The 22,095-nt window shown below is 36.9% G+C and overlaps 1 protein-coding gene across 1 annotated transcript in view; it reads right to left on the bottom strand.

Moving 5' to 3' along the window:
* The window catches only part of TM9SF2 (transmembrane 9 superfamily member 2), a 65,474-nt gene that overhangs the window by 13,754 nt on the left and 29,625 nt on the right, over positions 1 to 22,095 (bottom strand). Inside the window, exons 5-12 of the mRNA XM_043582313.1 lie at positions 16,948 to 17,077; positions 15,800 to 15,924; positions 14,404 to 14,515; positions 12,354 to 12,433; positions 11,253 to 11,361; positions 8,473 to 8,605; positions 5,244 to 5,363; positions 1,370 to 1,427 (exon numbers count right to left, since the gene is read on the bottom strand). Of these exons, the coding sequence (XP_043438248.1) occupies positions 1,370 to 1,427; positions 5,244 to 5,363; positions 8,473 to 8,605; positions 11,253 to 11,361; positions 12,354 to 12,433; positions 14,404 to 14,515; positions 15,800 to 15,924; positions 16,948 to 17,077 (867 nt within the window). The remainder of the gene's footprint in view (positions 1 to 1,369; positions 1,428 to 5,243; positions 5,364 to 8,472; positions 8,606 to 11,252; positions 11,362 to 12,353; positions 12,434 to 14,403; positions 14,516 to 15,799; positions 15,925 to 16,947; positions 17,078 to 22,095) is intronic.

The raw sequence follows: 22,095 nt of genomic DNA, 5'->3' as shown, positions 1-22,095 counted from the left end.
AATAATAAATAAGTAAGTAAGTAAATAAATAAATAAATCTGAATATATCATGAATGGCTGAGAATCATGTCATTCTTCAATGGAGGTAATTATCTGAGGGAATATTTATCCCAAACATGTATAAACAATGCAACTATTGTTACTCTTTAGTTTCTGGCCTGCAAATGGAATGGCCTGGCTTTTAGATTTAACCTTTGGATTTCACTATTGCTGCTAACTGCTCAGAGGCTGGTTCTTGTCCACCAGAAATCTGGGAGTTGGGAAAAAAGTGGGTTCTATTTCTAGGACCAGACACCGATCAGATACTTGATATCAAAAGCTATCTTCCAAAGAGTCACAATTATTATTTTTTTAAACGTGATTGTCATTTTAAAAAATTTTTGCTATATATTACTCTATTTAATGGAATAAACTCTAAATAAAGTGGCACTACTTTAAAAAATTTTTTTTTATCTTTCAATTATAGTTGACAATGTTATATTAGTTTCAGGTGTACAATGTAGTGATTTGACAATGTCTGTACATTACTCAGTGCTCACCATGATAAGTAAAGTCACCTTTTGTTACCATATACTGTTAGTACAATATATTCCTTATGCTCTATTTTTCACCTCTATCACTTATTTATTTTAAACTGAAGTTTGTAACTCTTAATCCTCTTGGCCTATTCTGCCCATCCCTTTCCCCAACTATCCCCTCTGGCATCCACCAATTTTTTCTTTATATTTATGAGTCTACTTCTGTTTTGTTTGTTCATTTGTTGTTAGATTCCACAAATGAGTGAAATCACATGGTACTTGTCTTTCTCAGACTTATTTCACCTAGCACTAGGTCGACCATGATGTCACAAATGGCAAGAACTCATTCTTTTTTTTTTTTTTTTATAGCTGAGTAATATTCCATTGTGTGTATATGTGTGTGTGTTACCACATCTTCTTTACCCCATTCATCTATCAGTGGAAACTTAGATTACTTAAGAGTGGCAATACTTTTGATAGAAATCTGAAAATGTTTGCTTGCCTGAATAATCTGCAAGCAAAAACACCTTCTTGTGATTAGGTCAAAAGCTTTCAATGTAGCCTTATATAACAACATGCCAGACCAACTCACACAGACTAAGAAACAGACTTTTAAGAAAAGGAATCTACAAATTTCTTATGTCCAAAGATACTTTTTCCAGACACAGCAGGTGGAAGTCATTCCGCAAACGTTTATTAAATATTCATTTTTTTATCCCTTTTTAAAAAATTAAATTCATTTTCTAGTGTACACAGTTTAGAGACAGAGAAGATTAAAGACCTAAGAGGTTGAAAATTTGGGAACTAAAATATGACTATGTAAGACAATTACTATTGAAACGTTCACTTACCCAGGACAAAGAAATGATGTCAGTAAAACATTTGTTTTCCACTTCTCACCACCAAAGGCTGTGGAAGAAAACAAAAGTGGTATGCCATACAGACTTTTCTTCAAAGCAAACCAAATGACCATATTTGTCTGGCATTAAACAAATTTTCAGACAGCATTGGGCACCACTCCTAGAAAATCACACTAGCAAATGATGTGGTATTCCCTAGGTGATGCAGACCAGAGATGCACATCACAAACTTTGCTGGATAAGCCCTGCTCTCAAGATGTTTTGCTTCAGCATAAATCTAATATCAGAGGAAGGTCATCCAGACCACTTCTTTTCCAATCTTTTTTTTTCTACTTCAAAATAAAACAAACCCTTAGGTTCTAGGCCAGTTGTAATCCATGGAACTGGGTAGAGAAAGGGCATACTGAGGATTCTCCTTTATCTTGTGGCCAGTTTCAAAATCTGTTATACAACTAGGAACCTGCAAGCCTCAAGTGCAACACATTTAAGTTTCCACAGCAGGTCTAAATCTTCAGGGCTCATGTACCACTGCAGTTACTGGGAGGGGCTAGAGGTGGGGGTGGGGCTTGGGTATGTCAGATCAGGTGACTGAGAAGAGTAGGACAGTTATGGCCACTTAACAGAACAAATTTGCTCATGAACTTTTTAATATGCTTTGTCCCTCTCTAATTTCTTTTCCCCACTTAACTTTTTTTTTTCAAGTACACAGAGTAAAAAATGGTTTTCAGCTTCCAGCTTAAAAGCTGAAGATGGGGGCGCCTGGGTGGCGCAGTCAGTTAAGCGTCCGACTTCAGCCAGGTCACGATCTCTCGGTCCGGGAGTTCGAGCCCCGCGTCGGGCTCTGGGCTGATGGCTCAGAGCCTGGAGCCTGTTTCCGATTCTGTGTCTCCCTCTCTCTCTGCCCCTCCCCCGTTCATGCTCTGTCTCTCTCTGTCCCAAAAATAAATAAACGTTGAAAAAAAAAAAAAAAATTAAAAAAAAAAAAAAAAAAAAAAAAAAAAAAAAGCTGAAGATGAAACTGGCTGAGGTGTGAGAACAGCTCTGATTTCTTTAAAAAGTTGTAATAGTTTATAAGTACCACTTGCCTTAAAACAAAATGACAAATTATATACATGTGATTTGAATTTGCAGCATTACTGATTAAGAGACTATTATGAAATTATTAATTCAGGGTTTAATACAATTCCAATCAAAATTCAAATAATATTTTTGAAACATTAGAAATGATTCTATAAAATGAAGTATTTTGTGACTGGGGCCACATGACAGCACCTCTTGAATGTTCTGCCTGATTAATGGGCAGCTGGGGGATCTGAAGGATGGAGCAGGAGTTAAAGAGGGACTGTGTCTGGGCTGGGAGGGAGCATGAGCTAGAGCTTCTCACACAGGGAACAGGACACGGGGAGTTCCTGGGGCAGGTGTGAAGATACAGGAAGAAGGCCAGCATGGTTGAGAAAGAGGGACTGCTGCATGGGAGGTAGGGGTCCAACTGTGGCTCAGCTCATGTGTGTTAAACTACACGTGACACCCACAACCTTCTGTCCTTTAGGAAAGGATGAAAAAGAAAAAAAAAAAACTTGGGACAAAATACACAAAAAGTAAAACACAGACACACATAATATAGCACGTCTCATTTTCAGAGAGCACTGTACCTGGCAAACTCTAACAAATATTTCTACTTGGAGTTGAGTCTAGCCAACGTCACTTTTAGGGCTGCCTATGTAACCTGTGTTTTACCTCAAACCTTCTTCACATCAACCGTAGTTCTGTCCCATCTTCCATTTTGTTTGTTTGTTTTTGCTTTTGGTGGGCCCTTTTTTTCCCAATTTATTACTGACGTATATAACTGACACAATGTTATATTAGTTTCAGGTGTACAACAAACTGATTCCCCAATTCTATATATTACTCGATATTCACCATGATAGAGTGTAGTCACCATCTGTCACAACAGTACTATTGGCCACATTTCCTATATTGTATTTCTCACCTCCGTGAATTATTTATTTTACAACTGAAAGTCTGTACATCTTAATCCTTTTTTATCTATTTCACCCATCTCCCCAACAACCTCCCCTCTGGCAATCACCGCTTTGTTCTCTGTATTTAAGGGTCCATTTTTTTGTTTGTTCTGTTTTTTTAGACTCTACATAAGCAAAATCATAGAAGATATTTGTGTTTTACTGTGCAAATGGACAATAATATTTATTTTGGTATAGTTCCAATAGTTCTATTTTTGCTTTTGTTTCCCCTGCCTGAGGAATGGCAGGGGAAACAACATAAATATGCCACTAAGGCTAATGTCAAAGAGATTACTTGCCTGTGTTCTCTCTTCTAAGAGTTTTGTGGTTTTAGGTCTCACATCTAGGCCTTTACTCCTTTTTAGGCTTACTTTTGTGTATGGTGCAAGAAAGTAGTCCAGTTTCATTCTTTTGCATGTAGCTGTCCAGTTTCCATGTGCTGCCCAGCACCATTTTTTAAAGAGACTGTCTTTTTTTCCCATTATATATTCTTGCCTCATTGTCGCAGATTAATTGACCATATTAAGTGTGAGTTTATTTCTGGGCTTTCTGTTCTGTTCCACTGATCCGTGTGTCTGTTTTTGTGCCAGCACCATACTGTACTGTACCATACTACCGTTTTGTCATGTACCTTGAAATCTTGGATCATGATACCTCCAGTTTTGTTCTTTCTCCAGATTGCTTAGGATATTCAGGGTCTTTTATGATTCCATACAAATTTTAGGGTTATTTTTTCTAGTTCTGTGAAAAATACTCTTAGTATTTTGATAAGGAATGCACAGAACCAGTAGATTGCTTTCAGTAGTATGAATATTTTATCAATATTACTTCTTCTAATCCATTAACATGTCTTTCTATTATCTTCAATTTCTTTCATCAGTGTCTTTTTCAGAGGATAGGATTTTTTTACCTCCTCCCTGTCACTTTAAATTACAGATTAGCGGGGCGCCTGGGTGGCGCAGTCTGTTAAGCGTCCGACTTCAGCCAGGTCACGATCTCGCGGTCCGGGAGTTCGAGCCCCGCGTCGGGCTCTGGGCTGATGGCTCAGAGCCTGGAGCCTGTTTCCGATTCTGTGTCTCCCTCTCTCTCTGCCCCTCCCCCGTTCATGCTCTGTCTCTCTCTGTCCCAAAAATAAATAAACGTTGAAAAAAAAAATTTAAATTACAGATTAGCTATGAGACTATCTCGATAGACTTCAGAATTCCACAGCAAACACTGGCATTCACTGCCCCTAGCAAAGCTGCTTTTTCTAGTCATCTAGTCATATCCCATCCTTACTCTGTGGCCCTGATGCTTTTTTTTCACTCAACTTTATTTTTCTTTTAGAAAGCAAGGATACAATAGATTACCACTAATTACATTATAAAAGCAAATTAAAATACTTCAGGGCTCTTTAAAATAGTGCAATCTTAGTTTAAGTACAGTCTATTTTTCCAAATATTAAATTGATGCAATTATAAGCACAATCTCTTTATGTAAGAAAAGTGTTACTATATGTATTACTTGTTTTAGTTAATAAATCAGTGATACTCATAAGTATACTTTCTTCCTTTATTAGTCTATATATGTTTCTATGAATGTAGCAAATCTAAGTTGTTCAGTCAAATCTCTTTTGTCAAAATGTAAAAGCAAAAGGACAAGGGGGATTGTGGATAAGCAACACCTAAATTTGCTTACCTCACTGTTCCAACAGTTTTTAACAAATAAATCTAGAGATGGCCATCTGTTTTACAAGTTTCTTTTAAATAAAGATACACACCTATAAAACATATTGTTTCAAGAACAGATGCAGTGATGTAGCAGAGTAGGTTCCTAGCCTGACAGTCAGGGTGACTTTTACTTACACTTATAAAATCTGGCAGCAACATAGCCTGCAGGAGTGCCCAGCAGCACCCACAGGACCACAGCACAAGTCATCAATGCTCCTCTGTTGGCAGGTGACAAAAATCCCAGGCAAGCGAAAACTAAAAAATAAGTAGTTTTAAGTTATAAATTTTATTAGTTTCCTTTGTTGTGAAGTGACTGAAGACCACTTTCATTTTTTAAACAAGAAACCAAATACAATTTCATGAATACACTATCTTACCTATGGCCACGCTAAATCTTAGCACTATTTTTAGGTACTTCACCAATAGGATCATAAATAAAGCAATCTCTACTTTGGATGCTTCTTGTAGGGTCCACAAGACCCCACCTTTCCTGCCATCAGGGAAGGCTGACTGGATGCTCACGAGTGCTTTCCGCTCTTCAGCTCTTCTGAGATTTTAAAATTGGGTGGCTCAGTTGGTTAGGCATCCAACTTTGACTCAGGTCATGATCTTGCAGTTTGTGCATTCAGACCCCAAGTTCAGCTCAGAGCCTGGAGCCTGCTTTGGATTCTGTGTCTCCCTCTCTCTGCTCCTCCCCCACTCATGTTCTCTCTCAAAAAAATAAAAATAAAAAATAAACATTAAAATTAATATGAATATAGACATTCCCACCATGAAATATTCCCACTTTAAAAACAATACTGGGTCCTCTGGAGTGAGAACTATAACCTTCAAACACAAGAGACAAGATAGAATCTGATCAATGAATAAAACAAAAAACATTTCATAATACTATTAGCTTTCTGAACACAAGTTACTGAAGGACTTGGTCATTGACTCAGGGAAATTCTGGTTTCTCCCCTTATTTAATTGGTTAGTTTTATTTTTCTTCCTTATATAACCTACCTAATAAGAATAAAAATACTACCTTGTATTTGTAGACATTCCTGGCTTTAAGCTGGAATTCAGAAGTTATGACTTTTCTCAGAAAGAAATTCAAGCGGTTTTCTAACCCCAGGAGCATGTATTTCTCTGAGGTATACATAATGAGGCACATGTCCACTCACACGTTCTCATCAACACCAACCAAGGGGCAAGACTAGAAACTCATGATCAGCAGGAAACCGATCAGATTTTCAACCAAAATGCACCCCCCCCCCAATCCCCACAAGACTAAGAAATGGACTGTTCTGGAGGAGAGAGTTCATATTTGAGCATTTAAGGAAAATGATCCCCAGGCACTCTGAAACTTTCCTTCCTTACAAGTTCATTTTCTAGCAGACTCCAATAAAGATCAGGTGATGACTGAAGGCAACTCCCAATAAAATTTTCAAGCAACATTTTATCCTAAGGCATCCATTCTGCTCCTCCAGCTCTACCCTGGCTCTCTGGGGATCTAGTGATCCCCAACTAGCTTTCATGCTATCCTCTGGTTGTGTCCAAACCTCTGTCATGATGCCTTCTCCCAACCTACCCTCTTCAGTATAATATACTTAAGAATTTTAGCCCTCCCCATCATAGTTGTATCTCCTTATCTAAATAGATAAAGATACTAGTTCTAGTTAATCTTCAGGTTAGGCTTCAAAGTGATGTATACCTAAAGGTATACATCAATGGTTCTCAAACTTATTCAGGTGCCAGATATTTCGAAGTGTGAATTCTCTTTGTAAAGTATTTATATAGTTATTCCATCATAAAAATTTGGAACAATTTTATTAACATAAAATGATTTTAGCATTATATATTTAATATGCAATCAAACATAAGAACAAATGTTCATTAAAAAATTATTAGGAGCAGGGTGCCTGGGTGGCTCAGTCGGTTGAGCTTCCGACTTCAGATCAGGTCATGATCTCACAGTTCGTGGGTTCAAGCCCCGCATCGGGCCCTGTGCTGACAGCTCAGAGCCTGGCGCCTGCTTTGGATTCCGTGTCTCCCATTCTCTCTCTGCCCTTCCCTACTCACACTGTTTCTCAAAAATAAATAAACATTAAAAAAAAAAATTACTAGGATCACTTGGGTGACTCAGTCGGTTTAATGTCCTACTCTTAAGTTCAGCTAAGATCATGATCTCAGTCACGAGATGGAGCTCCATGTTGGGCTCCTTGCTGGGCATAGAGCCTGCTAAGATTCTCTCTCCCCCTCCCTCTTCCTCTGCCCCTCCCTCACTCATGTACTCTCACTGTTGTATGTATGTATGTAAGCAATGAATCACAGAAATCTACCCCCAAAACCAAGAGCACACTGTACATACTGTATGTTAGCCAATTTGACAATAAATTTTATTAAAAAAAATTATTAAAAGGTCAGTGGTTTCTGAATTCTTCCAGTAATAATTCATTTATTTCATTTACTTATGTACTTATAGTAAAAATTCATTTGTTACTGTTCATCAGTAGAAGGACCAATAAAGGAAACATAAGGGAAATAAAAGCAAAATTTAGAAAACTCCATGAACATTTTTTTTCTCTCATAATTAGGAAAAACTGAAAAAATACTGTATTCCCAGACTAACCAACAACTCTAAGGGCGGGGCGGGGGGGGAGGAGGAGCTATATATATATATTTTTAAAGGTTGTTCTAGGGGTGCCTGGGTGACTCATCCAAAGCGTCTGACTTTGGCTCAGGTCATGATCTCACAGTTCATGGGTTTGAGCCCCACCCTGGGCTCTGCACTCTCAGTGCAGAGCCTGCTTTGGACCCTCTCCTTCCTTCTCTCCCTCTCAAAAATAAACAAACACTTAAAAAAAAAAAGTTGTCCTAATTGACAAACATTTAAGTAATAACACTTCTGAAGATTTTCAGGTGGCACAAGGAGGAGCTATTTTTTGTGTGAGAAGATCTCTCTGGAACAAAGCTACAGAAAGAAAGTTCCTCTTTTTCTTTTGGTCTCTCTCAGTAGAAGCCAAAAACATCCTGGAATCCTGATCCTACTGCTCCTGGTAGCATGGGACAGTCATCCTACATGACCCTGGTTCCAAGCCACCCAGACTCAGACCCAGATGGTCTTCAGGTACCTAATCATCTCCAGCTCCAACTCCTTGACAAAGACTTGGTCTCTGTGCAGCTGTAAAGGAGATATGAAGTCACAGTTTTCCAGCACAGCTAACACTGCCCCAAGAAACGTATAGCCAGAGCACACACATGTAAAAGCCAAAAGTACTCTTAGATACAATCTAGTCTAGCTACTTCACTTATGAAAACTGTTTTTCTAAATTATTTAGAGAAAGTATTTTCTATTTTTTAATTGTCACTTAATACTTACATAGAGTCACGAAAGTCATAATTAAAATCTGTGTCCCTGATCCCAGGAAGACTGACAGCAGCATCCCTTTTCTTGGAGGACGGAATATATCACCATGAACCAGTTTCCAGCCAAATTCTTCCTGGGCATCCTCCTAAAAAGGGAATGAACTTGTTTAATTGATACGTGGTCACCAAAACAGCTATACAGTTTGTTCACTGGTGAATATGCTGATACAAATTTTTTTTAAACTTACAAATGTTACTATTGATTTCTATTCCTAAGCTTTATGTTATAAAGTTTGACTCACAAAGCTTTATATAGTTTTCTTGAATTGTTTTTAAAGGAATGTTGTATGTTAAGTTCCATAAATACAGTCATTGAAAAACTTTACAAAAAAATACAAAAATAATGTGATACTTACCTAGTTCTAGTCAAACTTTATGATCCAAATTGATGACTTAATTTTTACTCATACTCTACCCTTTCCCATCTACGTCTATTAATCTCCAAAATGAGCAAATGGTATTAGACTTCATGGCTACTTTGCCAGGTACAGTAGGCTTAAATATGAGCATATGAAGAAGTTTATGTCACCAGCCCTAACTGCTCCCCTGATCTCAGATATACATATACAATTGCCTAAAAACAGTTCCACTTGGTTATTTAACAAGCATCCTGAACAGAATTAACCACAACTGAATGGATTTTCTCTCCCCATCTATAGTTGCTCTTTCTGCAGGCCACCCCCAACCCTGTAGAAGCTCCATCTTGCCAGCTGTTCAGTCCCCAAAACCCTGGAATCCCCCTTGATTCCTTCTTTTAACACCTTGAATACAGTTCTTCAACAAATCCTCAGCTCTACTTCTAAAATATTTCAACAGAACCAACACTAGCCCCTGTAAAGACTCTGGCTTTCATGCTGAGTGAAATGGGAAGCTACTGGAGGGCTGTGAACAGGAGTGAAACAATCTGAGTTATATCTGAACAGATCTGCTCTGACCGCTACAATAAGGGAGGAAAAAGGAATGGAAGAGGAAAAAGTGGAAGCAGGGTCACCCTGGCCTGTATCCCATGGCACCTCTGTACAAATTAAGAAAAAAAATACCATTAGCTGAGCAATCACTTGAAATTGCTAATTATGAGAGAGTATTCTGAAATTATTTTAATATTTAATAATCAATAAAAATAATGAAAAAGAGACTTTAGGGTGGAAATGCTAAAAAGACAATAAATATTAGCATGTTCTTTTTCTAATTAGAATAGGACAGAAAAGTTGAGAAGAAAAAGCCAAGAAATCAGGAAAAGAAAACATAAAATCTGAGTTTTTTGTATTCATTACAAGTCACTATGAGTCCTGTGGAAATAATTGCTATAAAATGAAAAAGTATGAAATGTAAAACATTATACAACTTAAAATTCTTTTTTTTCCAAGTATATACTTATTTTGAGGGAGAGACAGAGAGAGAGAGTGAGCACATGAGTGAGGGAAGGCAGAGAAAGAGGGAGAGAGAATCCCAAGTAGGCTCTGCGTTGTCATCAAAGAGCCCAATGTGGGGCTTGAACCCACGAACCACGAGATCATGACCTGAGCCGAAACTAAGAACTGGATGCTTAACTAACTGAGCCACGAGGTGCCCCCAATTTAAAATATTTTGAGGGGCACTTGGGTGGCTTGGTCGGTAGAGCATCCGACTCTCAAATTTCAACTCAGGTCATGATCTCAGGGTCATGGGATCAAGCCTCTCATCAGGCTCCAAACTGAGTGTGGAGACCGCTTAAGATTCTTTCTCTCTCCCTCTGCCCCTCTCCCCTGCTTGCACACACTCTCTCTCTAAAAAAATTAAAAAAATGAAAATTAAAAAAAATACATTTTGAGAATAAATGAGGTTGGGACACTAAATTACTTTGAATATACCAAAAGGTTGAAATGATAAAATTCAGTTAAAATTACTTTGAAAAATTAAACACACAAATAAAAATTGCCTGGGAGTTATTCCACTCAGCTTTGCTATTTCGCAAACTGGGGGCATGCTGGGAATGAAGACTGAGAGAGGTGACAGGACATACTGAATAGAGGGGACAGAACTGGAGCTGTGAGCAGTGTAGCTCTGAGTGCTAGAGTGACTAAATTTCTAGAGAAGACCTCTAGAGAATATTTTTTAATGTTTCTTTTATTTATTTATTTTTGGGAGAGAGAGAGAGTACGAGTGGGGAAGGGCAGAGAGAGACATACACAGAATCCAAAGCAGGCTCCAGGCTCTGAGCTATCAGCACAGTCCTGACATGGGGCTCAATCCCACGAACCATGAGATCATGACCTAAGCCGAAATTGGACGCTTAACTGACTGAGCCACCCAGGCGCCCCTATAGAATACCAACTCTTTTGTGTTCGCTTTGGCAACACATATACTAGAATACCAACTCTTTTTTTTTTTTTTTTTTGAGAGAAAGAGAGCATGAGCGGGGGAGGGGCAGAGAGCGAGGGAGACACAGAATCAGAAGCAGGCTCCAGGCCCTGAGCTGTCAGCACAGAGCCCAATGCGGGGCTTGAACTCACAGACCGCGAGATCATGACCTGAGCCTAAGTCGGACGCTCAACCAACTGAGCCACCCAGGCACCCCCAGGAATACCAACTCTTAAGGATCATCTTCTTATTTGAAAATGTGAATTCAGGGTAACTTTTGAGAAGAATGTTTTAGAGGCAGATTCTGTCTAAAGCTATTATTTCAACTTTTCCAAAGAACAAAATAAGAACTACTCTCAGAAGACTAGAGAACAGTTCAAATGTTTCACTCACCGTAGAATCCATCTGATTATACCTGGCAATATCTTTATGCAGTGTCCGTAGCATAATCATAGCCACCATTCCAGACAAGAAGAGCACAATGACCAGGGAATTCATGATACTGTAGGAATAAGCATGTCAGGATTAATCTGTAGCTTCGTTTCCTTTTCAAAATATTTATTCAGGCATATTACAACAACATTGATCAAAATCAAAATTTGACTAAAAATCCAACAGATTCAATGAGTTGTGCTCTGTTATGTGTCCTTCTAGTGGATACAGAAGTTTATATAATTATCATAATAATCTTATCATAATTTGTTAACTAGAAATTTTTTAATGTTTATTTAGAGAGAGAGAGAGAGAGAGTGAGCACACAAGCAGGGGAGAGGCAGAGAGAGAGAGGGAGACACAGAATCCAAAGCAGGCTCCAGGCTCTGAGCTGTCAGCACAGAGCCCGATGCGGGGCTCGAACTCAGGAACTGTGAGATCATGACCTGAGCCGAAGTCAGACGCTTAAACCACTGAGCCACTCAGGCGCCCCAAGAACTACAATTTTTTTTGTCTATGGCCATTATTAGTAAATAACCACTATGCCCATATAAATGTAATGCTGCAAGGACCAATAAAGGTCTGTATCTTCAAGAAATTATAACAAATTTATTCAATAAATTAATGAGTGTCAAAAGGCAGTCAACAAAATAGGAAAAAGAGTGATGGCACCATGAGTAGCTTTCCAGACAAAAATTTTGAATCATGCTTTGAAGAGAGAGTAATTGTAAGTAGACATAACATGAGCAGTAGCTTCTGTTCATTGAGCACTCTTCCACTTCTAGTAAGGTGCTCAGATGCTCTGTTTCATTATCTCTGTTATTCCTCAGAACAGTCTTGTGAAGCAGGTAACTCCACATAAAGAAATGGACTCTGAGAAACTGGGTGGCCTGGACCGACTTACAACCAATGATTTAAAGCCAGGATTGAACACAAGTCTATCCAATTCAAAAGCCCAGACTTCTGGATAACTGGAGAGGATTACAGAGTGAAAGTGATATTCAAAGGGACAAAACACAGAACAAGCACAAAGCATAAAGTGGATTAACTCTGTACTCTTACCTAAACCACTGAATGTGGGTATGAGGCATAGATTCCAGTATATAGTCCCATCTAGAAGCCCATCTGATGTTTTTATCTTCCTAGGGGGATAAAACAAAACAAAACTCTTTAAGCATTTGCTGACAAAGTATATTAAGAATCCAAACATTTCCGCTCAAAGCTTGACCTTCCATTCAGTTAACAAATGTAATTTCTCATTATCATAACTTGGTTTAGTCAGGAGTTTTAGAGAGTTTAGCTCTAATTCAAGTCTCGGGGAAAATCAAAATGAGATTAAGCAGCAAATAAAAACAGTAAGAATTCCTAAAAGCCCCTAGTTACCTGTATTTTTTAAAAGTCTTGCTTTAAATTTTAACTAGTAAAAGTTTAACTTAGATATCAAAATTTAGAGCTGTATTCATTTTTTTCAGAAAATTGAGTGGCATAACTTATTCTTTATGCTCTTTGATGTCATCTATCCATGTCAATGAGATACCAGAGTCAAAATTTAGATACACTGAGCATCTGGCAGGTATCACCCACAATGAACTCTTAATACCTAAAAAGAAATATACAGTGTTTCTTGCACTAGGCTTGCAAAATTACACACTATAAAGGGAGAGTAAATGTCTCAACTATATTCAATTGGCAAGACAGTTTATAAAAAAAGAGGAGGAATACTGCCTAAGATTCTCATAAAATGAACTTCTACTTCCCTAAGAAACTTCTCCATTAATGAAAGCACTTCCTTGAATTCCCAAAGAACCTATATAAATCATCTACCATCAGGAAATTCTCAATTAAAGTTTATATTAATCCAGACTTAAAAATAGTGTTGCTGGGACACCTGGGTGGCTCAGTTGTGTTAAGCATCTGACTCTTGGCTTTGGCTCAGGTCATGATCTCATGGTTCAAGCCCTGCGTCAGGCTCTGCACAGGTGGAGCCTGACTGGGATTTTCTCTCCTCTCTGTCTGCCCCTCACCTGCTCCTGCTCTCTCTCAAAAATAAACTTTAAAAGAAAAAAGTGTTGCTCTCCCAAATGCCTGTTGCATAAATCTTTGACATTTTCATACCACCTTCTATGCCTGTTTTCTTTATTTTCTTGTTTCTTTTATTTATTTTTAAATTTTTTTAACGTTTTATTTTTGAGAGACAGCATGAGCAGGGAAGTGGCAGAGAGAGAAGGGGACGGAGCATCCAAAGTGGGCCCTGTGCTAAGCCCATGTGGGGCTCAAACTCACGAACTGTGAGATCATGACCTGAACTGGTGATAGTCACTCAAATAACTGAGCCACTCAGGTGTCCTTCTTTTTTTTAAGATTTTTTTTAAAGTTTATTTACTTATTTTGAGAGAGACAGAGAGGGAGAGAGTGAGAGAGTGAGAGTGAGAGTGAGAGAGAGAGAGAGAGAGAGAGAACGTGCATGGGGAGGGGCAGAGAGGGAGAGAGACAGAATCCCAAGCAGTTTCTGCACTGTCAGCATGGAGCTCAATGTAGTGCTCAAACTCTTGCTGCGAAATCATGACCTGAGCCAAAACCAAGAATCACTTAACCGACTGAGTCACTCAGGTGCCACTAAAGATTTTTTTAAGGTTTATTTATTTTTTTTTGGGGGGGGGGGGAGGAAGGGAATGAGTGGAGGGGCAGAGACAGAAGGGGAACGAGGATCCGAAGCTGACTCTGCTGACAGCAAAGAGCCCAACGCAGGGCTCAAATTCACAAACTGTGAGCTAGCTCATGACCTGAGCTGAAGTCAGATGCTTAACCACTGAGTCATCCAAATGCCCCAACCGACCTCTATGTCTATTTTCTTTTTCTACCTTTTGCTTTCTATGTATCTCTTATGACTTAACATTTAATCAGGTTCAATTCTCTAATCAACCATACTTCTCATTTAAATGGACACTTAGTTTTTAGTGTGATTATGTTGCCTGGTGCACTGACAAACTATTCCAAATCAGCTCATTAAAAGCTTATGTATTTGACAAGGTTAATCATTAATATTTTTAATTAGTTTACATAGTATGAATTTAGAATTTCTGAGTTACACTAGAGATAAAAACAAACTCACCTGGAAGCTAACAGAATAAGTATAGGCAATTTTGATCTCCCCAGAAGCCTTGTTACTTATATCCATGGGGGGTCCAGAGCAGTCCGGTTTATCTATATGGGTATGTTTGAAGCTGTGGGAGGAAACATTTTGGCAAGATGCTGATAAAGAACAGTTGAAAAAATGGGGTAAATGTTACAGATTTTGTATGTATTTTACAATGCTAGTGATAGTCAAGGGTGAAATTATTCATGTCACATTTAATAGTACAAATATTTGTTTTATATAAATAATGGGCTTAGTTGTAAGTATATGTAAATTATTATTCAAAATTAGAAACAAACTTTTGAAAGCACTATACATGAAGAACATTAAATATCTTAAAACAATAAAAACAAACACTGAGGGAATTTAAATTAACTGCCATCCAATAATGGCATGCATTTCTTAACCAACAGTAGCATGGGAAAAAGACTAATTCAATGGGGGGGGGGGGTGGGGGCTGAGGGGAAGTTATGAAAAAAAAATGGAATGCTCCATCAAAAAAGGGATCTCACAAATAACTGATAGGTACTTTCACACTAAAAATATTGACAACTTGAAGAGATGCTCTTTCACTGACTTGTCACATACTGGCATCTAACACTGCAAGGAGACTTTAGAAATGATGGCACTAATCAGCCCATTTAGGGGGCACCCAGTGGGCCACTCATTAGAGCATGGAACTGTTGAGCTCAAGATCACGTTGGGTGTAGAGATTACTTTAAGAAATCGGCTCATTTGGGCATCTGATGAGAGGTCAAGCTGCAAATATTGGAGGCAGTGCTTTTCCACCAAAAGAGGGAATGCTGCGCCAACCACTCACGTTCTCCATTCCTGGCTGACACAGAAAAGCTGTCAAAACTTCCTGATTGAAAAACAGAACAGAAAGACACTTTGGCTTGACTACTTACCATAACAGGAAAAAAATATATATTTATATGGCTTCTCTGGACAACCCACAACTCAGTAACAAATTACACTAAAGGGAGTTTTAGTAAAATCAATACTGAGATGTCAGATTATATGCCAGAATACTGATTTTTTAAAAAGTTAACTGGGTCCCAAATATTTATTCTTTAGGAATAATTTCACTCACATTTATTTACTTACTTACTATTTTATTTTCATTTAATTTTTTAAAGTAAGTTCTATGCCCAAAATGTGGCTTGAATCTCATGACTGAGATAAGGAGTCACATGCTCCACTGACTGAGCCAGCCATGCACCCCTTTGTATTTTAATTAAAGTAATCTCTACACCCAATGAGGGGCTCAAATTCATGACCTCAAGATAAAGAGTCACATGCTCTTCTGACTGAGGACTGAGCTGGCCAGGCATCCCTCATTTATTCACTTTTTATCTATTTGTATAGTTACCTTTTTGGTTCAAGTTTGGCAGCCACTAATCTTGCTCCCATGGACCCAGTTTCAACAACATGATAATATATTTTGATGTCAACATGGTTGAAGATGTAAAATGTATCTCTTTCATGGAATTCTGACTGTGGAACAAAACTTAAAGGTAGAAAACTGGCTGCACAAGAGTCAAAACAAAACTTTAACACGAGGCACAAGTAGGAAAATTTGAGCTAGGACAGAGTTTTAGTCCTTCCTTATAAAAACGTGTAAGTTTTAAGCTGAAACTCTCCAAAAGCCAAAATGAATTGGCAGAGTACAAATTATGCTTCTTTAATATTTTAATTCTTACATATAAATACCTGTTAAAAAGAACACATCTAATATTTTCTATCTTTCTACTTACGATAAAACTAACAAAATAAATTTTAGAATATTAAATGTTATGAGCATACCAAAACTTACACATTTCAAAATTGAAACTTATAACTTCAGACTAAACCCACAACCTAAATAATTTAAGTGTGTGTAGTCAACTCTCCCAAAAGCATTAGCCAAACCAGTTTCATGATCAAGCTGATGCTAACTTCTACTACCAGGTCATACTAGGAGATTAAATCAGGTTGACCTGATTACACAAAATTTAATACACATCCCCAATAATTTTAATACTTTCTATAGTAACATCTTTATTATTGTTTTTAAATATAAAAGAATGGCCATAAAGGCATTTACTTTTTAAGAAAAGGTAGAATACTAAACTCTTGCAATATATTATTTTATGGACTTGAATTTGTAATACAAATTTCATGGGCTTGTAATGAGGTCTTTTTGGCACTCCAGTAACCTTTTTTTTAATATATATAAGATTTATGCATCTAACTTTTAATAGAGTCAGAACATACAAAGTCCTAGCCCTTAGCCTAGTGCTTAGCATGTAACAGACACTCAGTGAATGCTGAACTGAATCTGAATTATTTAGTGCTAGAGTTAAATTTATATATTTTTAATCTGGCTTAAGTCAAAGATCTAAGTAATTGTGCTTCAGACATGTGAATTGTACTCATACAATGAATGTAACCAATTTTGTGCAGGTAAAGACTGAATCCTTCTACCAAAAAAAACCATATTTTTAAAAAGTAGCAAAAAGGTTTTTTTCACGAACTTACATTAATAACACAGGCATCTTTTGCATGGCCTTTATCTGTAATGTAACAGCCAATAGGAAATCCAGGATTACAGAACCTCTGACCATCTTCTACATCATAACACCACGTTACAGGCATATTATCCACAATCCTAAGCACAGAAATAAAAGTCAAGTTAGAAATCATCAAACATGACTAACAAATACTGCTCAAAGCTGTGTTACAACTTCACAGAATTTAGAGATCTATAAATGCCTTCAGATGTCAAAACTACAACAAAAGAATTTTGATAAAATGTAGTATTTCATAGGCAATAGCATTATGCCAATATTTGATATGCTGTAGTGAAGAAAAATACTTTATAGCTTCATCGAAACTATAAATGTATACAGGAAAGAGAGTTTTATAAATTAATTTACTGCAGTTGCTAATTTAATATCACTATCTAGATCCGTTGAGTATAATTTACCTTTTGCAGAACACTCAAAAGCTCTAAATTAGGTGCAAAGCAATGTATCTAGTTCCTTGGGAACAATTTAATGGAACAGCATAGAAGCAAATGTCCTTTACTACTAGTTAATTCAATAAAAAGGGGAAGAACATAACTGCAAGATGGAAAAATATTCAACTTAAGGGCCAGTGAAAAAGTGAAAATTACAGTGTTAATCTATTAAGCTGTGTAAATCCAACTTATGTGTAAAAGAAATGCTGCTATAAAACCAGAGAAACAAAAATTTAAAGTGCTATAGTGACAAAGAACTTTTTTAAAAAGGGGATAAAAATAAAGAATAAAAGAATAAGATTCTGTAGCACTGTCTAAACTACATTAAAGTCCGAGCATGTGGTCCCCAAATGCCAAGAGCACACTACAGGATACAAATTAAAAAATATTACTAAAAATATACTAGCTATATTACAGTCATAAGATGACTCCAGGGCATGTTTTATTTGTTAATTAATGTATGCCTTAGGAAGTAAAATTATGATTCTATATGCACCCAAGGTGTACATTAATGACCTAATAAAACATGTCTCGTCACATTTAAATGCTATTTAATAGTACCCAATATACCGAATTTTAGAATCACCTTCACTATTAAGTTGCTTATTATTATAGCCAGCAGGCTAGCAGCTCCCATGAAAAGACTATAAAATATTAGAAGTATAAAAGCACTGCTACATAAAATAAATAATTCAGATTTTTTGGTAGCTTAAACAATCAGTTAATTGCTTTAATTTTTTAGATAGAGGATGAAATGCAATGAATATATACAATATATTAATTATAATATCTTTATGCTTTCATCGCAGAGAAAGTACTACATAAAAATTACAGTGCTAGCTATAAAAAGAGAAATTAAGCAGCAATTTAGGCTTTTTTAAAGCAAGCATCCTAAGTTTATCATTTACATAATGCCTTGACACAATAACCTTTTCCTGGTAATAGGAAGCATTTAAAAAAAGAACAACAAACACTTGGAAATAAATGTAATAAAATTTAAAGAATATTATTTTCAATTACTGCCTTGCTAAGTTAGGGAGTAGTACTTATTTAAATTTATAACACCAAAAATACTAAAAATCTTATTTTTAATCTTCACAGTGAAAAAGGATTCAAAAGGATAAAGGTTGGCCCCAATTTTTTTTTTTTTTTTTTTTACCATCTAGGACTTCTTTCCATTACTCTCCTTTACCCTCCATGGGCTCCATATAAAACACTTCTATTAATGAAGCCTCATCCACTAATAATTTTTCCCCAATAAATTAAATTCCCAGAGTTTCTGATCAGAACAGAATAACCCATGTTATCACAATATATTCAGAAAATTGTAGTGAAAAGCAAAGAAGCTTGGCATTTAAGTTATTCTATATAGTTTTAACATGGGTACATTTACACTATCGGTTAGGATTTTGAATTTTTAAAAACATTCTCCCACTGCTAGCTTGCTGAGATCCAGGATTAGAACTCACTAGACTAAAATACCTTCAAAGACCCCTCTCTGTCCAATAAGCTAGAAAACGTAAGTACTGTGATACCTAGTTCTATAATTATACTTTTATAAATAAAATGTCACAAACACCTGGAAATTTGGGCAAGAAGTATAAGCACAAACCATGCAGAGTATAGCTGAAGGGAATTCGGTGCCTGGCGCTAGTATCAAAACACTAGTCTCAAGAATCAAGAAGTAGCTCAGGACAGAATAAGGCAAGAAAATCCTCAAATTGTGTTCCAACATCCCAAATTATGAATTAAAAGTATTTGTCAATTTAGATAAGGAAATTATTCTTAATTAACTGTTCTCTAAATGGGTTGGCTTATTAGTTAATATTCGGTTATTGTAATCGTTTAAAAGGTAGTAAGGTTAAAAACGTCATGGGGGAAAAAACTACAGTTCATTCATGCGATGTAATACTACACAATTATGAAAGGAATAAGGTAGATACAGGTCTACAGATGTGCTTTTACATGACAAACGCCCAGATTTTCTGAAAAGAAATGCGCAAGTTTGCAGAATAATATGTACAATACTTCGGTTGCACTATTTTAAACAGGTACACTCCTGTTATATGCCTGCATATGCACAGAGTATCTGGGAACACATGAGAAATAATACTGCTACCTCTGGGGGAACAGGATTAAAGAAGTTGAGGGTGGTAGAAGATGTTTACTTTTTACTTGATATTTTCCTACGCTGCTTGTGTTTTTTCACAGATATATATTGTTTCATAATGTAGAAAATGATTACGCTCTCCCCAAATGTCTCAGTGCAAAGGTTAGTAAGAAGTGCTACATTCACAATAAAATTCCATAACATAACACTATACTTTTAAAGGTCTTTCAGATTTCTAAAGGTTCATGCTATTTTATCTCTATCAACTCTGGTATCTATGCTGAAAATCAAGTTACACAGCAAAAACTTTCTGAAGTAAGTCAAAGACAGAAATATACTCAACTTAGGGTTCAACTAAATTATCAATGTGAACCAACATTTTCCAAATGTGTAATGTACTGATTTAAAGACTAAAGCCCAGGGGCACCTGAGTGGCTCAGTCGGTTAAGCGTCAGACTTCATTCAGCGCAGGTCAAGATCTCACGGGTTATGGGTCAGGCCCTGTGTAGGGCTCTGTGCTGACAGTTCAGAGCCTGAAGCCTGCTTCGGATTCTGTGGGTGTCTCTCTCTCCACCCCTCCCTAGCTCACGCTCGCTCTCGCTCTCTCTCTCTCGCAAAAATAAATAAACATTAAAAAACATTTAAAGACTAAAGCCCAGGGGCGCCTGGATGCCTCAGTTGGTTAAGTGTCCGACTTTGGCTCAGATCATGATCTCGTGGTTTGTGGATTTGAGCCCTTCATCAGGCTCTGTGCTGACAGCTCAGAGCCTGAAGCCTGATTCAGATTCTGTGTCTCCCTCTCTCTCTGCCCCTCCCCCACTCTCACTCTGTCTCTCTCTCTGTCTCAAAAATAAACATAAAAAAAAATAATAATAATAAAGACTTAAGTCCATTGTCCACAATTACCAGACGATATATTTGTGATACAGCTTAGAGTTTGGCTAATAGTTTCAGACCTGAAATCATAAACTCTTCTGATACAACAATAAAATGATTAATCACCAGCAAGTTTCAAGTTTTTAGGCAGAATATAGCGTAAGTTTGCAACTGATATACCTATCACAAATTACTGAATCAATTTCATTATCAAATGCTAACTTCATAAACTATTTCAAATTGTTTATTCTTTTTATTATGCATTTTGGCAACAAAGAGTACCTATGTTAATTCCATCATAAATTAGTTAAAAATATTTCTAAGCTACTGAAGAAGAGGTGCTTCTATTATCTTTAGGAGCAAGCTTCTTGACAGTATTCCAAGACTAGAGGGTAGAAGAAATAACTAAAAATCACCTATAGGCCTGAAGTCATTCTTTATTCTGTCAACAAGTGAGTAGCTATTAATAGCTAAACGGATAGAGTAGCTATTACTCTAAACGTTTACACCTCCTCGAGTAAACAGAGGTGAATGAGGCTAACATGAAACTCTAAAAATTGAGCCTTAGATATCATTTTGAAGGCTGTTAACAATTTGAAGCAAACTGAAAATACCAAGGAAAATTTCAATTACTTATGAATAAGCAAATGTACCCAACTTACACTGATTCAGCAATTACATAGTATTCTCACAGTACCAAAGAAACGAGGAGATTTCAAGTTCTTGTTTGCACTGAGGCTCACAAGAGGAAGAAGCTGACACAAGTGTAATGGGCAAGTGTCCTTCCTTATTCCAACGGTGTCCTGCTATGAGAAACTTGTTCCTATCTGGTTTAGCAGACTGAAACAGATTCTATCAAGGTCTGGCCAATCAGAATGAATTCCCCTAATTACAGACAGACTAGTTCACGGATGGGCAAGTGACCCAAGGTTGCCCCTCTCTAGGACTTTTAGGGGGCAAGATAGAATGACAGGCTCCAACCACAGTATTTGAGCCACAGGGTCTGGACATGTCAAACTGAGATCAATGGTTCCTAACTTCCCTTGCACTGGGCAAGTGAGCATGAGATACTGATAGGATAGACATTCAAGAGGAAGTACATGAAGACAGTCTTCTTGTTCACTATCTCCAGTACCTTATACTTTTTAGAAGAGGCAAAACATATGTAAATTAGAACCCCACACAGAGTAAGGTATTTGTCAGCAAAATTATCTTGAAGAATAATGATCATACTTCAAAAGTTGGATTTTCAGACCCTTTTAAAAATATTCTACATTTGAATTATGTATAAAGAGTCAATACTACCTTATTTTTTTGAGTTAACTACTTTAGAAGCAAAAATAAAATAGGTTTAAATGCTTTTTGATTGTAACACAAACTGGTAAAGACCTAGTTAATGTAACATCACAGTGTATAAAATAAAAAACAGGTTACTCAAAATGTAACTGTTTTATTTGAAGCAGATGCTATGTATCAAACATTAAATGACGTTCAAGTTTGTTTTCCCATGGTCTTTTTTAAGGCCTCCAAGTATAAAATAACAGTATTTTTCTAGATGACTGATCCAGGTCCTTTCCCCAAAGCATGAATATGTTCTTATTAAATACATGTGAAAAAAAGAAGTACTCTAGGTACCAGGTCTAGGAACCAAAAGAAGTACCAGATATTACAGTAATCTAAG

The sequence above is a fragment of the Prionailurus bengalensis genome, chromosome A1 (genome assembly GCF_016509475.1).
Source record: "Prionailurus bengalensis isolate Pbe53 chromosome A1, Fcat_Pben_1.1_paternal_pri, whole genome shotgun sequence".
Taxonomy (NCBI): Eukaryota; Metazoa; Chordata; class Mammalia; order Carnivora; family Felidae; genus Prionailurus; species Prionailurus bengalensis.
The sequence above is the reverse complement of the archived record's forward strand: the minus strand, read 5'-3'. Positions and strand labels throughout refer to the sequence as shown.